This window comes from Saccostrea cucullata, unplaced genomic scaffold (assembly GCF_032062105.1).
Source record: "Saccostrea cucullata isolate Sc308-1 unplaced genomic scaffold, CSIRO_AGI_Scuc_v1 ctg1728, whole genome shotgun sequence".
Taxonomy (NCBI): Eukaryota; Metazoa; Mollusca; class Bivalvia; order Ostreida; family Ostreidae; genus Saccostrea; species Saccostrea cuccullata.
The window spans coordinates 101,538-118,550 of record NW_026940371.1 but is presented as its reverse complement, the minus strand read 5'-3'; the positions used below and the strand labels follow the sequence as shown (position 1 = coordinate 118,550).

The 17,013-nt window shown below is 34.2% G+C and overlaps 1 protein-coding gene, 1 long non-coding RNA gene and 2 pseudogenes across 3 annotated transcripts; all 4 read left to right on the top strand.

The window, feature by feature from the left end:
- The first annotated feature begins 332 nt into the window (after positions 1-332).
- LOC134255283 (uncharacterized) lies at positions 333-9,076 on the top strand (annotated as a pseudogene).
- Positions 5,001-7,338, top strand: LOC134255280 (uncharacterized). Of its 2 annotated transcripts, XM_062737791.1 has the most exons (4): positions 5,001-5,109; positions 5,373-5,477; positions 5,789-5,952; positions 7,220-7,338. In XM_062737791.1, the coding sequence occupies exons 2-4, from the start codon at positions 5,433-5,435 to the stop codon at positions 7,335-7,337; spliced, it is 327 nt and encodes a 108-aa protein (XP_062593775.1). In that variant the 5' UTR covers positions 5,001-5,109; positions 5,373-5,432; the 3' UTR covers position 7,338. The 2 variants fall into 2 exon arrangements, with proteins under 2 accessions (XP_062593775.1, XP_062593776.1); XM_062737792.1 differs by lacking the exon at positions 5,001-5,109 and having other exon boundaries at positions 5,335-5,477.
- Positions 9,077-11,354: 2,278 nt separating the features above from the next.
- Positions 11,355-12,593, top strand: LOC134255281 (uncharacterized; annotated as a pseudogene).
- Positions 12,594-15,040: 2,447 nt separating this feature from the next.
- On the top strand, positions 15,041-16,432 carry LOC134255282 (uncharacterized). Its single transcript, XR_009989502.1, has 3 exons — positions 15,041-15,087; positions 16,047-16,098; positions 16,356-16,432. It is a non-coding gene; the product is annotated as an uncharacterized LOC134255282 (long non-coding RNA).
- The last annotated feature ends 581 nt before the right edge of the window (positions 16,433-17,013 follow it).

The window sequence follows — 17,013 nt, the reverse complement described above, 5'->3', positions numbered from 1 at the left end:
ATTGTGGCAATGGAATAGGTTTAGCCTATAGGATTGCGCAATGTTGTTTTTATTGTTCGAGAAAATTAGAGTTAATAGTGTTGGGAGTATTTTGGAATTCTTGCGGTGCGGATTGCACGTGCCATGTCCGAGTTCAGTTCACTGTATATACGAGCATGTATAGGGTGACACAGTTTATATAGGAAGGCCTATATATTGGGTACGCAAAAAAAAAATGTTAAATTTGTGTAAGATTGCTATTAGGAGTATGTTTTGTTGTAATACTGTGCATTAATTTGAGTTATATATCAATATGTATATTTGATATTAATTTTTATCCTTAATTTTATAGGATGAATGTACTAAAACCCAAACATTCCCTGGTTGGGAAATCTTTGGTACTGCTGATTTTAAAATTCAAAGCACAGAAAGATAGAATTGATGAGGGCGACCTGAATAGATTGAAAAAAAGGCACACTTTAACCAGGTATATTGGTTTAGTAAATATTTGGTTTTAATTGCATGTGGAATTTTGTATTCACTTGCTAGTAAGATCTTGGTTTATATTTATGTAGATATAGTCAGGATGAGTTGAGATCTGAGTTTGAAGGACTTACAGGAGAGAACCCAAGAGACATTTTGCTCCTGGCAGGGAGGGAAGAGGATTTTGATAGTCTGGTTATCTTGATGCATTTTGCTATTGCACATGCGAATCTGGTAGGGGCACCAAAAGGTCAAAGTTTAGTGCAAGCTTCCACTTCTGAAGTTAATCAAATGGTGGCTCCTGTTAGTATTAGTGGAGTTGTGGCCCCATCTACCTCAGCTGCTACCGCTTCTAGTTCTACTAGCTCATCTGTGGCTGCAGCATCTGGTGTTTCTAGGGCATCAGGTAATAAATATTTTGATATGCCTTACTTTGTAGACTTTATAGAATATGGGATATATATATATATATATATATATATATATATATATATATATATATATATATATATATATATATATATATATATATATATATTATATTTAAAAGTAAAAAATCCAAAAATATCACAAAACATTTACTGCAAGCGCTTTCGCCATGTTCGGCTCTTCAATACAGGATCTACGGAATGATTCATCTATAATCATAAAAGAAGCTGATAAAGGAGGCGCTGTTATTATTATGGACAAACCCCATTATAAGGAAATGGTACTAAACGAACTTCAGAACTGTCGGTTTTATAGAAAATTAACAACCAACGAAGATCGTCACACAATGCTCAATGTTGAGAAATTAACAAAAAAATATGCCGACAATTTAACAAAAAACGAAATTGATTTCTTAACTAACTTTGAATTGAAATCCAGTAATTTCTACGGATTACCAAAAGTCCACAAATCTAAGGAGATCCAGGAAGCTGTGAAAAATTGTGATGACGCATATATAAAAATATCCCAACCTGCTGACCTTAAAATACGTCCGATCATCGCTGGACCTGCATCAAGCACCCAACGACTGAGTAATCTATTGGACATTTTATTGAAACCACTATGCAAATTGTTACCCAGCTTCGTAAGAGATGATATGGATTTTCTGAATTATATTCCCCAAAATGTAGACCCAAACACTATTCTCGTCAGTTTTGATGTTACAAGTTTGTACACAAATATCCCACATACTTTGGGACTGGAAGCAGTTAGTTACTGGATAGACAGACATCCGGATATTATAAATGAACGATTCCCAAAGGAATTCATTTTAGAAGGACTAAAGATAGTGTTGGAAAATAACCATTTCCATTTTGACAATGAGTTCTACCTACAAATAAAAGGAACCGCCATGGGGACAAAAGTTGCTCCCTCATATGCAACTTTAGTGATGGGATATTTAGAAGATCAACTATATGGAAAAATACCTGAACTGTTTGATGTCGACTTTGCTAACTACATAAAAAATAATTGGAAACGTTACCTAGACGACTGCTTCATATTTTGGACCAGGAGTGAAGAAGACTTAACTAAATTCCATTCACTTCTAAATAATCTCCATGATTCCATACAATTTACTATAGAAAAAAGTCGTACGGAACTTCCATTTTTAGATCTTCTTATTATAAAGAATGGATCGTGTATAACTACAGACTTGTACTGTAAACCCACGGACACGCACCAATATTTGGATTTTAGATCGTGCCACCCATCCCACACAAAACGTAATATTCCGTTTAATTTAGCACGAAGAATTTGTATAATTATTACAGATCAAACCCTACGTTGTAGACGTTTAGAAGAATTAAAGATATATTTAAGACGACAAAATTATCCATTGGATCTAATAAACATTGGAATAGAAAAGGCATCCGAAATTCCAATAGAGGACCTAAGAAATCCACGCCATATAGACGACACCGATGATGACGGGAAAATAGCCTTTGTAGTTACCCATAACCCAAGGAACAGAAACATCCTTATGGACGCTAAAAGATTTTATCCCATTTTAGAACAATCGGAAAACATGAAAAGTTTAGTTCAACCAAATGATATCATAAACAGTCGACGACAAGCACCAAATCTTAAAAAAACTGTTGACCAAGGCCCGTTTTACTACACATGAGGAAATTCCAACCATTAAAAAATGCGGAGATCCGAGATGCGGAACGTGTACATATTTAGAAGAGGGGAATAAAATCCAACTTAAATCAGGAATGGAAATTCTAACGAACTCATCTATGAACTGTAAATCGGAAAACGTCATCTACTGTGCCATCTGTCCGACGTGTAAAGAATATTATATTGGACAAACGGGAAAATTGAATGCCAGGGTTCGTGTGCACAAGCAACAAATTAAAGACCCTAGTGTGCGTAATACACCGTGTTGTGAACATTTCGCAAAATGTGGCAAAGGAATATTTAAGATTTTCCCTTTTTATAAACTTCCAAATGAAAACGAAAATTTACGTTTGGCAAAAGAAGACTATTTTATCAACCTCTTTAAACCCAAACTTAATCGCAAATGATACTGTATATTTTATATTTTGAAATTTCATTTGTATAATGTGTGAAAGTTAGTGCAAAATTTGTACATTAACAATTACGCCAACTTAACGCTACCTACATCTATTATGACGTCACAATGAACTTTATGCTTTTGACGTTACCAGGTAACCTACCTGACATTTGTATAACTGCCTGAAGAGCCGAACATGGCGAAAGCGCTTGCAGTAAATGTTTTGTGATATTTTTGGATTTTTTACTTTTAAATATACCAAAAACTGTACCGATTCTTCATTTTGTTTTGAAATTATATATATATATATATATATATATATATATATATATATACTCAAAATAAAAAAGAAAAACACGAAAAACTCCAGTAAAGCTTTAGGCCTTTCATTCTATCTTCAGAAGCTTTACAAAATAAACAACTGTTGTAACATAGTAACGTTACACAATAATTAGCGGAGTATATGACGTCGTTATTATGAAGTCAAATGTACTATGACGTCATAGTTAACAGCTCTTTGCGCACAGATAAAAGTTCGGGAAATTTTCAAGTTCTTAATAAAATGCAGATATACATATGCATACATAATTAAATCTAATTGATATACATTACATCAGATTGTTAAGCTTTGGTTTTAACGCACAAATAAAATGTTTTATATATAAAATGTTATATATATAAACATTGCAGATGAGGTATATGGAAACTTAGAATTACATTTTGTATATCTTTAGGTGACAAGAATATGGAAATCAGATTGAGGGATATAGAGAAGAAGATGGAATCCATTAAAGAAAAATCGGGGGAGGATCAGGTAGAGGAGTGTTTAACCCCTTCACTTCCGTATCGGTCAAATTGACCGGTGGCGCGTTAAAACACGACTTCGCGAAAATAAGATCTCCGTATCTATTTTATGGTAGCACGAAGGTATATAAACTATATATCGTCTTTTTGGAAATTTTCTCTACTTTTAAAATATCTAAAAAGATTATGTCTTGATTGCCGATATTTAATCGATTTTACGTTGTGAAGACAAACGTGACTTTTTGAAAATGGCGTAATTTTCCAAAGCAATTGCCGATTTTCCAGACGATTGACATTTTTTTCCTGATTAACTTTATAAGAAAAGTATGGTATATTCTTTAAGCATATTTTCTCTGTTTTTAAAATATGTTAAAATTATTGTTGTTACTTTAAAGTATATTTTAAAACAAGAATTTTCTTGCACTTATGTGTTTTTCTCGATTTTATTCGTAATGTTTAAACAAAGCTCAGTTTTAAGTTTATTTTTGTGTTGAAATAGGAAAAACAAAATAAAGCTGGTAATAGTAGAGAAAATTTTCTTTCCAACAAGCCCTTACAGGCCTTCTTACACTCAGTATTTTCTTAATTACGATAATTTGAATTTGTGACCTTCGCATAGTTTTTATGGAAAAATCGGTCAATATTTACATGTAACGTCAAGGTCGATATTGTTGCGTCTTACTCGAAAAAACAAATTCTTTTATAAGAATTTTTTGACCATTTAAATATGTTTTTACTTAAATAAATTCATAATACAAAAAATAGATTTCAAAAAACAAATGTATACTATCGTTCTGCCTTTTAATTTGTGAATAAGAAATGTTAATTTATTCATCTACATGCACGGGCACTGGAAGTTGATGTAAATATATAGGGTAGTATATGTATGTATAAAAAAAGATATTTTTTTATACATACACATACTATATATTTACATTAACTTCCAGTGCCCGTGTCTACATGTAATGATGTATATATTTCATGTAGTGATAACGTTACAATGTTGATAAAATTGTAGATTCCCTATTCGTCGATCTTTACTAAAAAAAATCAGATTTTTAATATTGTTGTATCTTATTATACTGTATACTTAATTTGCAATTTAGTTAGATCTATATTGGCACGAAAGTTCACAATACAAAAACTCGCATTTATAAATAAATACGACTCATCACTGTATGAGTTGATACGAATTGAAATAAGGTTCCACGTGTTTCCGCTGTGGTGTAAACATGATGGTGATCCGAAATCTGAACGTCAATTTTCATGATTATTTCACGACGAAGAGCATCACATCAATGAATCAAATAATACGGACATGCCTTTGGTATTAGCAGGTGAGAATACGTGTACATTGACTGAATAGTTTAAGTTTAAAACGCATTAGTTCACGTTCAAAAGAAAATACTAGATCTTCCTTCATGTTTCAGTGTGCGTATATCGTATTGTTCAACCAATTTTGTGTTGCTTTTGAACTTTGATGTTTGTGACAATCACTCGTAAGTTCAAAGTAAAATCAAAGTTGCCATAATAATGGATAGTTGTTTTCAGTATGTGTGTACCAGTGTGTACATGTACGACTTTCACATTGAATTTTTAGGGTGCAGGCACCATATACAACAATACTTTCATCTGTGAATACCCACTTGCTAAGCCCACCATGAACTACGAATGCCAATTAATATGTAAGGACACCAATGAACAGGTAAATTTTTGTTTTGGTGTTGAAAATTTCCGTATATTCTAAAATTTCAAAAAGTAAAGTCAAATTTCATTTGTGTCATTCTCATGATATTGCATTCATACAAATTTATAAACATTTGATTTATATTTTGAAAAATAAGTGTTTGAAACACATAATAAAGTGTACTCATGATGCTTGATTATTCATACAAACACATTATTTAAACATGTAATATCTATTTGAATGAATGCCGAGATATGGAACAAGCTGTTTTTATAGTTCTAATCTGCATAAAGTATGTGGTTAGAATTTCAATTTTCTCAATTTTTTAGACTCTTTCCAATTATCGTACATCATATACATGGGTGGTCAAACTCATTGGATGGTTTATCAACAATCCCATTCTCATGAACAGCCTTGCCCCAGGAATATTGCCCTTAAGTAACATTTGCAGTCAATTGTCTCCTTTCTTTTTACAACCTTGGCAGCCATGCAGGTATGCAATCTATGAAAGCCATATAGGGACAAATATTTTTTTTAAAAACTATAAAAGTAAACCAAGTTCTTGATTTATGCAATCCGGTCTCTCAGATTGACAATCTGTTATAACAGATTGCCAATTCATTCTCACAGATTATCAATTTGTTCCCTCAAATTACACAATACGCTATCTCAGATTGTATAATTCATTCTCTTAGTTTAAACGATTCGTTCCCTTAGAATGTAAACCCTTCCCATGATTTCACATGCTTCATTAAAATTATTTATCCGTACATATCGGATATGGTAATACATGTTTAAAGAATAGAATATTGTACATGTAGTATTTTACATCCTACCTTTTATTACATGTAACGGTCCAAAATGAGAAAAATACATGAATATTTTCAAATTCATATGCTTATACTGATATTTGTACAATAAAAAATCTTTTGGGTTTTTGTGTTACGTGTATATTTAATAGAATAATTAAAAGTCCTAAATAGTAAAAGTGAATATGGGTCCTGTGTAATATATTTCTAAAATAAATATACGTTGAATTAGTTATGAAAGAGGTTGGTAACAACCGGTTGCTGAAACAAAATAAACAAAACGCACTAATTGATTAAAATGGTTGGATGTATCTGTATATATATGTAATGAAATTCAAGAGCACAGATTGCCAAAATCATGACTGACGTTGTAACAAATCGAGATCTCGAATTATTAATCTGTGAAAAAAAAATACCGGTATGTAATTCGAGATCTCAAATTATGAATTAAGGGGCCAAATTAGTAATCAGTAAGATCGGATTGTGTAATTTGAGATCTCGAATTATAAATCGAGGGAACGATTTAAAATTAGTAATCCATGGGATTGGATTGTCTAATTCGAGATCTCATTTTTTACTTTTTTGAAAAATTGACGTGTCCCTTCATGGCTTTCGTAGCATAATTAAAATTAGATCTTCCATCCACTGCCAGGTTTTTTATATGTTGCAATAGCATAAACAGAGGTCTGGCTTTGGTTAGATTGCCAAATATGCTATTTGTTTTAGTTCAGTAATTTTACCATGATGGTTTACTACAAGGGTGTTGAATTATCAGTCCTGATACATTGACTTAGCAATATCATTTAACTACTTGAATCACATAATACAATTTTAATTTAAAAGGAAAATCAAATAAATGTAGTAATTTTAGCACTCTTAATTTTATTTATAAATGTAAATTCATATACACAATGACATGTATCTGTTTCAAAATATTTAAATCTTTTACAGGATAGAAGCTGATCACTTGTACTTGACAGCAAATAATAATGTCTTGGACAAGTCAAAGAACTTCCTCCAGTCTTACAGAGAAATGACAGTTGATAAAAGAATGGTGGACACAAAGTAAAAGTGCTCTTCAACATTTTGTTGAAGATTTGGAATTCATCTTGCAATATTTCTGGATTTGTATATTTGGATATAAGTGTCAATTTTTCAACTTATTGACTAAACAGTTTTGCGTTAAATATTGCCAATGCTATCTATTATTATTATTTCCCTCCAAGATAACGTCAAGTCTTTATTGCACCCCTTAAACTCTGTTATACCAGAAAAATCTTGTAATGAAATCATTTAGTTTTTTTTCTTGTTAGATTAAACTCATGAAAATAAAGATTATTTCTAATGGCATCAAGAGAATGGATTTCTTGTTCAACAAAAAGATTGTATACATATTTTGCTAGGGGTTTGTAAGAAGCAGACCAGAATTCTTTGCTTGCAAATTTTGTCATTCGCTATTTTTATTACGTCAACTTTTAGACGATTTATCCATGTTTGAAGCATTTCAAAATTGATATTTACTTACAGTTTAAAGCAGAATTCTGTACTGATATGACCTTGACCCCCTGAAGAACAAGAGTGTCAAGGTCAATTTTTAATACAAAAATGTTCTTTTACTTTTATGGCCCATATATATCTTACAAACAATTTCATGAAATATACAAAAAATGTCTAGAATGTGTCCAGAATGTGAAAAAACATGTATATAGCCAAAAACTTTAAAATGATGATGCTTAGCAACCACTTAAAGGTCATTAAACAGATATTTGAACTAAAATGATGCATGGATATTGCAGTTCTGATTCCTTCTTGAGAGTATATTCAGAATTTTCCATTTCAGCATCCATTGTGTAAAATTATGGTAAGAATATTGAAAAGTGTTGAAAAAAATTGATGAAACTTCTGCACTTATTTGACCTTTGACCTCCTAAAAATAGTTCTAATAAGGTCAAACTTTAAGACAATTTATCTGTTGTATGTCCCTTGTAATTTTATGTGCTGGGATGCATAAATGTGTCTAGGATGAGTAAAAAATGAAAATTTCTGCCCGAAAACTAAAGAATTCTGCGTTGCTTAGCAACCCCTTTTAAGTAGTTATATGCAGAAATGAAAACAAAGTTTATGTGTTTCATGTAGTACAGTATAATGCTCTTTTGTGGGTATATCCCAAATTTCCTATTTCAACATGCATCATCCTTAATACTTAGCTTAAAGATGAAAAAGTATCAAAAAAGCCCATAAAATTTTGCACTTAATTGACCTTTGACCTCCATTTTTACTAAAAATGTCAATGGTTGAGTATCTAAACAGTCATAAAATATCATCTGTAAGAAATTTCCTACAAAATGGTATTGGCTTATTGGCTTAAGGGGAAGAAATATGAAGGGTCTGGGGTAGCTGAGGAAAAAGAGAATGTTGGGCAAACTAATTACAAAAATTTGGGAGATTTGTATGAATGCAGGCTAATCCTTATCCTTATGTACAATTGATGGGACAGCCACAGTTCCCCTTTTCACCTTATCCTATGCCGTATGCGGGGTACCCTGCCCAGGGTTTTGGGTTTCCTCGTCCTTCATCGGTAGAGGTATGGGTGTGCGCCCTCCTAAAGGAAGATGTTTGTTTTGTAAAGATTTGGGACATTTTATAGCGGATTGTCCAAAAATGAAAAAAATAAAATGTTTTGGATACAATTCCTTCAACTCAGGGGTTTCTAATGCCCTTTGCGATTTTTCACATGAGTTGAGGGTTGAGTATCCTCCTCTGTAATTAACTTATTAGCATCCTTTCTTTTATTCATTTTTGATTTCAGAGTGAAGTGTTTGTTAAGAAGCAAAAATTTTGTCCTGTTATACCAGATTGGGAATTGAACACCGGTTTTGATCCAGAATCTATTGTTCAAAGAGAAAAGGATGAAAAATGGGTTAATTACAGGGGTGAGAATGCTCAACCCTTGACTTGTGTGACTGCTGAAGACGTTGCTAAGAAAAATGTAGAATTTAATTTTGAAAATTTAAGATTTCGGGATCCTAATTATTTTTTACCAGGAAATTTACATTCATATTTGCATGAGTGGGAAAATATAGATGCCCCAGATAATGTTCTTGAATGGTTAAAGGAAGGAATTGATGTTAAAAAGTTTTTTAAACCTTTTAATGGAAATTATAAGGGCAAGAGTTACAGTTTAAAGGTTCCACCCTAAGTTTATTTTCCAAATTCTAACGTGTGTGAACAATTCAACGATTTTATTGTAGAAACATTGTATGAAAGGTTAGAAAATGGATCTCTCACACTGGTTGGGAAGGTTGGTTTTTGTGAGCCACCTCATTTGGTTTTGCCTCTTACAGTGGAACCTACAAAACCACGTTTGTGCCATGACGAAAGATTTTTGAATATCTGGGTGAAGGATTGTCCCTTTTCATTAGATACTTTGAAAGATGATCCGCGCTTAGTTCAGAAAGGTATGTTTATGTCTAGCATTGATGACAAGTCGGGATATGATAATATTTGTTTGAGTGAGAAGTCTAGAACATATCTTGGGTTGCAGTTTGGAGGTTGGTTTATGGTATTTAATACTCTACCATTTGGTTTCAAAGCAAGTGCTTTTATTTATCAAAGTACGGGTATGGTGGCTACGAGTTGGTGTAGGTCTTTAGGTGTACCATGTTTACAATATATTGATGATAGGTGGATTTGGGGATTTTTGCAGTCTCTTTTCCATGGCCCCAAAGTTCCTCTAGATGACTGTCAGGTGGCAGATAAGGCATTATACATTGTATGTCAAGTTATGATAAGATTAGGATATTTTCTCAATATTACAAAGTCAGTATTGGTTCCAGTGAAATGTTTAAAATTTTCTGGGATGTTGGTAGACTCTGAGAGATTGGCATTTATAATTCCAGAGGAGAAAAAAGGGAAGTTTATCAAGTTGAGAGAGAGCATCTTGGATTGTGATAAGATTAGTATTCTTAGTTTACAAAAGTTTGCTGGCAAATGTATATCTTTTATGTTAGCATTTCCGGGGACTAAGTTGTATACAAAGGAAGTAAACAGAGCAATAGGTTTAGCAGCGAAGAGAAGTGGATTCGTGCATATGACAGATGAGTTAAGACAGGAAATTTTGTGTTGGAGATTCATAGATAATTGGAATGGTTGTTTTTCTTGGAGGACTGAGAAGCATTTACAAATTACATTGGCTTCAGATGCATCTAAGTTTAAATGGGGGGCCTTGGTAGATGTTGAAGGTCGACAGTTAGTGTGCTCAGATTACTGGGGTAATGAGGATGATAGGCCCATTCATATAAAAGAGGCTCAGGCATTGTTCAACGCTCTATGTTCGGTCAAGGAGGTGGTTAGAAATCATAGGGTGGATGCATATGTAGATAATTTAGCTTGTGTGTATGGTTGGGAAAGTATGAGTGGGAAAGATCCTGTTTTAAACAGAATCATGAAAAGTTTGTGGAATTTCAGGGTGGATTATAACATTGATTTACACTTGTTGTATGTGAGATCCGAAGAAAACCCAGCAGATTGTCATTCTAGAAAGTTGTCAGCATTGGATTGTATGTTAACTGGTGAAAATTTTCAGATCATTGAAAAAAGATTTGGTCCGCATTCAGTTGATCTTATGTCCCTTGATTCTAACTGCATGGTAAGCATAGTGAATGGGAACCCTTTAAGGCATTTCACACCGTACCCTACACCTTTGTCTGCCGGTGTAAATGTATTTTCTCAGGATATAGGATTAGAGAAAAATCCATATGTATTTCCTCCATTTAGGCTTATTCTCCCTCTTATTGTATATCTTAAAAACCAGGGTGTTGAAGCTTGTACAATGGTTGTTCCTGATTTATCGCTAATCCCAGTTTGGTGGCCTTTGATCAGTCAGTATACAATGGATAGGTTTGTACTCGGTAGAAAAGGGGAAAAAGGTGTGCTTTTATTCCCTTCAAAGTCTGGGTTTTCTGAAGCTAAGCATGGATTATTGTATGATTTAATTGTGGTCAGGCTAGTCTTTCATAAGTAAATTAAGTTTCGTTGTATTTTCAGGTAGTTCTGGTCAGTGAAGTGGATACTCAGTATTGTGGTGTTGTGCAGGAGAACTGTTTGATGCAATATTCTGTTGATAGGCGCATTGCTTATCTGAACAATTTACTAGATTCTAAGGCATACTCTAAAAAAAGTTAACTCTAAAGGTTGATTTTGAAACAGTAATTGGGAAGAATTTTTTCGAAGCAACTCCAGAAGATTTGAGATTATTTCTTATTAGTAAAGATAAAGTGGGTAGGACTCGAGTTCATGATTTAACTTGTCCGTTTCTTGGTATGGCAAGTGCTAATTCATGTTTTTGTCCAGTGCGTTTGGCAGCAGGGACAGTCTCTTCTTTCATCGCACAATTTAGGGCAATGTTTAATGAGATAGGTAGGACTAAACCTTGGGATAGTACAAGACATTTGGAAAGATGTAACTCAGCAGATAGTGTTCTCTTAAAGAGGTATGTAGATGCAGTGAAATTAGAACAAGCAATGTCTCATGTATCTTCAAAACAGGCCAAACCTATATTTCTTAATAAGCTGGAGAAATTGAGTTTGTATTTAAATGATCAGTTGTTGAGGACAGATCTTAGTGTGGGAAATAGATATGTTTGTTTGCGAGATCAAGCCTTCTTTAAGGTTTTGTTCTATTCTGGTGACCGTGCTTACGATTTGGCATTGTGTTTATCTCAGGAGGTAAAGAAGCTTTCAGATGAGAAGGGTTATTTGTTAAGCCATACTGTTGGGAAAACCCTAGGTAATGGTCATGTAAATGAATTTGTGCTACCTAAGGTTCAAAATAAGGTCATTTGTCCTGTGGAAGGTTTGAGGAAATATATAGAAGGATCAAGGAATATGGGTGTTGATTTGAGGACAGGCTACTTGTTTCGGTCATTGGATTCATCAAGGACTTTAGTTCTAGACAATCATGTAACGACTTCAGCAATGTCTGATATATTGAGGAAATATCTTATTTCTTTGGATATTTATGAAGGGGAAACAGCACATAGTTTTAGGGCAGGTTGTGGTATTACCCTGATGGCAAATAACACATCCTCTTCAGAAGAAATTATGGAACATGTTGGTTGGCGAAGTCGACAATCATTTAACAGATATTCTAGGATCAATAGAATGGTGGGAACAACTAGGGTGGGTGACATGTTAGCAAAGGTATCAGTTCTGAAAGATGGGGACGTTAATGTTATTTATGATAAATTTGGGGACTATTCTAAACTTCCACAAGCTTTCCAGTTTGATTAGAGGGTTGGGAGGAGTCATTTATATTGAAAATAATTATTGGGTTTCCAGTGTACTGCATTGTACACATGTACTTTGTATTGTATGTACTGATTAATGTTTGTTATTTTCAATAAAGGATTTTGTTAAAATGTCTGTATTTATTACTTTATTATTTAGTAGTGGGTTAAGTATTGGGAGAGATTTAGTTGGTTTATGATATTATACATGTGAATTGTATTGAGTTTTATGAAAGGTTGGGTATTTGAAGTAAGAGTTTTCCTATTTTACCCAATACTTACTACCCGAGTCACTTTGAGAGTGTCTCACTTAGGATACGTCAGTATCTTAAGTGAGATCTCGCGAGAAGTGACGAGATTAGTAGAACTTGTCACATTCGTGGTTTGGCTGGTAAAGGGAAGTGAACTGTACTGCGGAAAGTACACAGTTTGCAGATATATAAGGTATTTGAGTATTGTGGGTTAAAAAAAAATGTATATTAATGACAGGTGATGCTCTTGAAGTGCTCGAGTTTTTCTATTTTACCCAATACTTACTACCCGAGTCACTTTGAGAGTGTCTCACTTAGGATACGTCAGACTCGTGTGTGATGACGTATAAATAGTCATAATGTATGCCAATACCTGAACTGTATTTATGAGAAAAACTTGTGTCATTTCTTAATTCGTCTTTTTAGCTCACCTGAGCCGAAGGCTCTGTCGTCATCGTCGTCGTCGGTGTTGTTGTTGTCGTTGTAAACTTTTCACATTTTCATCTTCTTCTCAAGAACCACTGGGCCAATTTCAACCAAACTTGCCAAAATGTATCTTTGGGTGAAGGGGATTCAAGTTTGTTCAAATGAAGGGCCACGCCCTTTTCTAAGGGGAGATAATCATGAATTAGAGAAAAATTAATGGCATTTTTAAAAAATCTTCTTCTCAAGAACCACTGGGCCAGGAAAGATGAAACTCATGTGGAATCATCCTCAGGTAGTGTAGATTCAAGTTTGTGCAAGTCATGACCCCCGGGGGAAGGGCGGGTCCAAAATGGCCGATCAAAGTTTTACATAGGAATATATAGGAAAAATCTTTAAAAATCTTCTCCTCAAGAACCACTGGACCAGGAAAGATAAAATTCATGTGGAATCATCCTCAGATAGCGTAGATTTAAGTTTGTGCAAATCATGACCCCCGGGGGTAGGGCGGGTCCAAAATGGCCGATCAAAGTTTTACATAGGAATATATAGGAAAAATCTTTAAAAATCTTCTTCTCAAGAACCACTGGGCCAGGAAAGATAAAATTTATGTGGAATCATCCTCAGATAGTGTAGATTTAAGTTTGTTCAAGTCATGACCCCCAGGGGTAGGGTGGGACCATAATGGCCGACCAAAGTTTTACATTGGAATATATAGGGAAACCTTTTTAAATCTTCTTTTCAAGTATTTCAAATCCATGATTAGTAATATTTATATAGAATCATCCTCAGGTAATGTAGATTCTAATCTGTTGAAATTATGATCCCCTTTGGGGTTAAATTTCAAGCCCCCCCCCCCCCCCAACTGAAGTTAACTGTCAGTTCTGATCTCATATGTGTTTTTTCCTAGCTGATGTGCTCAGGTGAGAGCTGTGGTCCCTGGGCCTCTTGAATTTATTTTATTTTGACAGCTTCTACAGGAATAATGTACAAAGTGTGAAAGGATTACGAGGATAACGATCATTATACAGGTATAATTGCTTCCACATGAGTTTCATCTTTCCTGGCCCAGCGGTTCTGGAGAAGAAAATTTTTTAAAAATGCCATTAATTTTTAACAAATTCATGATTATCTCCCCTTGGAAAAGGGCATGGCCCTTCATTTGAACAAACTTGAATCCCCTTCAATCAAGGATACTTTGTGGAAAGTTTGGTTGAAATTGGCCCAGCGGTTCTTGAGAAGAATCGAAAATGTAAAAAGTTTACAGACAGACGGACAGACTGACAGACAGACGGACAGACGGGGGCCGGACAAAATGTGATCAGAAAAGCTCACTTGAGCCTTCGGCTCAGGTGAGCTAAAAAATCCTACAATCCTATTTCGTGGGGGGGGGGGGCAACTTTTTTCAATGCCAACTTTCCTTCACTTCACTGTTTTTTTGCATACAATACTACACTTCATTCATATCCTTTTACTTTATTGGAGTAAAAAGTGGGGGGGGAGGGGGGCAACCAACCTTTTTATGAACATTTTCAACAGTAATTGTAATGTTGGGAAAAAAGTGTGTGTGGGGGGTTCCCCCCACCTGTTACTACATGTCTGTTACCATTATACTAGTATCCACGTGACCTGTAAGGTCCTTGGGCTTCTTGATTAATTTAAAATCACCCAGGTCATTCAACTGATGTTATGCCAATTTTCTTTCAATGTTGTTTTATCCTTTGAAGGTTTGTCTGTCTATTATCTGCCTTAGAAAATAAACTTCGAACTTGATTTAAAACACATTATTTAAGTCATTCCTAATTATTCTTAACAGATTCCCCATGATGGAGAGAGAAGAGGATCTCAACATTGTGCAGGTTTTATGCCTTAATGTGATTAAGTCATGCACTAATTTTTATATTAGTCTGATAAACCCCCAACACAGTCTGTTTGAGGGCCAGGTACACACGAATCACCTTGACTGTTTGTCTGACTAGTTGTTAATCTATAAAATCAAGTCCGGACTATAACTTTGAAAGAAAACTTCATTGGAAGCTTTTAATGGAACAAATACTGTTTGTGCCCTGAGGGTATGTTGTGATCTGGCAAGTTCAAGGTCACTGAAAAAACAAGTTTGTTTATGCTTCAAAACTTTCTCTTGGAAGTTCATTCTTTCTTTGTTACTCTATAATTGATAACAATTTGAAGTTGGAACTTCAACAACAGATTATTTGAGAGCTGAAGGTCTGTAATAATTTTGACCAAAGGTCATTGTATCAAGTTCAAGGTCACAGGCAGAGTGTTAAATTCATATCAGGTCTATAATTTTCAAATAGAAACATTAGATGTCCACATTTGGTTAAGAACAGAAAATGTATAGTTAGTGAAAAGAAGGTTATTTTGTCAAGTCTATGATCACATTTTGAAAATTGTATAGAGAAAATCAAAAATAAAAAGAACATTGCAGAGGTGGTAGTAGGAGTCTGTACTTCCTGTTATCTCCTTAGGAGTCACACAGTCCATAGAAGATAAAACATATATGAGTGCTTCCTGATATATAGAGGATATCTATACATGTATTGTGTCATTTGATATTGGCTTTATCCAACGAGTTAAAATGGTGTATATATCTGCGAGGCTTTCCGAACGAATATACACCATTTCAATGAGTTCTATTTATCTCATATGACTTTCATTTACACAAAATTTTGAGACTTCAACCCTGGCATAGTATACTAACTAGACAGTGATTCCTTAAATAACTACTGTGATTTACAAGCTCATACACATTATATACATGTATACCGTTTGTAATGTTCTGAATTTGTTTTTACAGATTTCACAGAATATGTTGAGCTAAGAGAACCAGACGAATCACCACCTGGCAGGTTTACATATTTTCTTCACTTGGAATAGCTAGTTCACCAGTTAAAAAGCCATAGAGTAAATGTATTTAATACATTTAATTGTTTTTTAGAACGATTTAAATTAATCAAGGTAAAGCAAGATTAAATTTGAAAACACATAATTATTATTTCAAAAAGTAGACACATTCTTGTCAGGATGGAATAAAATCAGATAAATAAAGTATTAAAATGCTCTATAGATGTAATGTATGATAATTTATTTGGTTTTTTTTACCCAGAACACAGACACAAGAAGAAAAGTTAACAGAAACAAGAAATCAGTATGGTAAACATCATTCTGTTATTTTATTAGTTTTTATCTAAAAGCTAAAAGCTCAAGTGAGCTTTTCTGATCACAATTTGTCCGGCGTCCGTCTTTCTAGCCGTCTGTATGTAAACTTTTCATGTTTTGACTTGTTCTTCAGAACCACTGGTCCAATTTCAACCAAACTTGGCAGAAAGTGTCTTTTGGTAAAAGGGATTCAAGTTTGTTCAAATGAAGGGCCACACCCTTATAATTATTCAAGGGGAGATAATTGTGAAATAGTCAAAATTTTGGTGACATGTTTCAAAAATCTTCTTCTAAGAAACTCACTGTGCCATGAAAGATAAAACTGATGGGGAAACATCCTCAGGGTGTGTAGAATCAAGGTTGTTCAAATCATGACCCCCTGGGGTAGGGGGGGGGGGCAAAATGACGATAAAAGATTAGCATAGAAAATTATAGGAAAATTCTTTACAACTTTTCTTCTCAAGAATAGCATAGCCATGTTTAATATACAATTGATTACCCCTTTTGAGGTCAACATGGTGAAATAAGGACCCGAGACCTGGCCCACGAGGTGACCTGTCCACCGAGGCCGCGTAGCGGCCGAGGTCAGGGCAGGTCATCGAGTA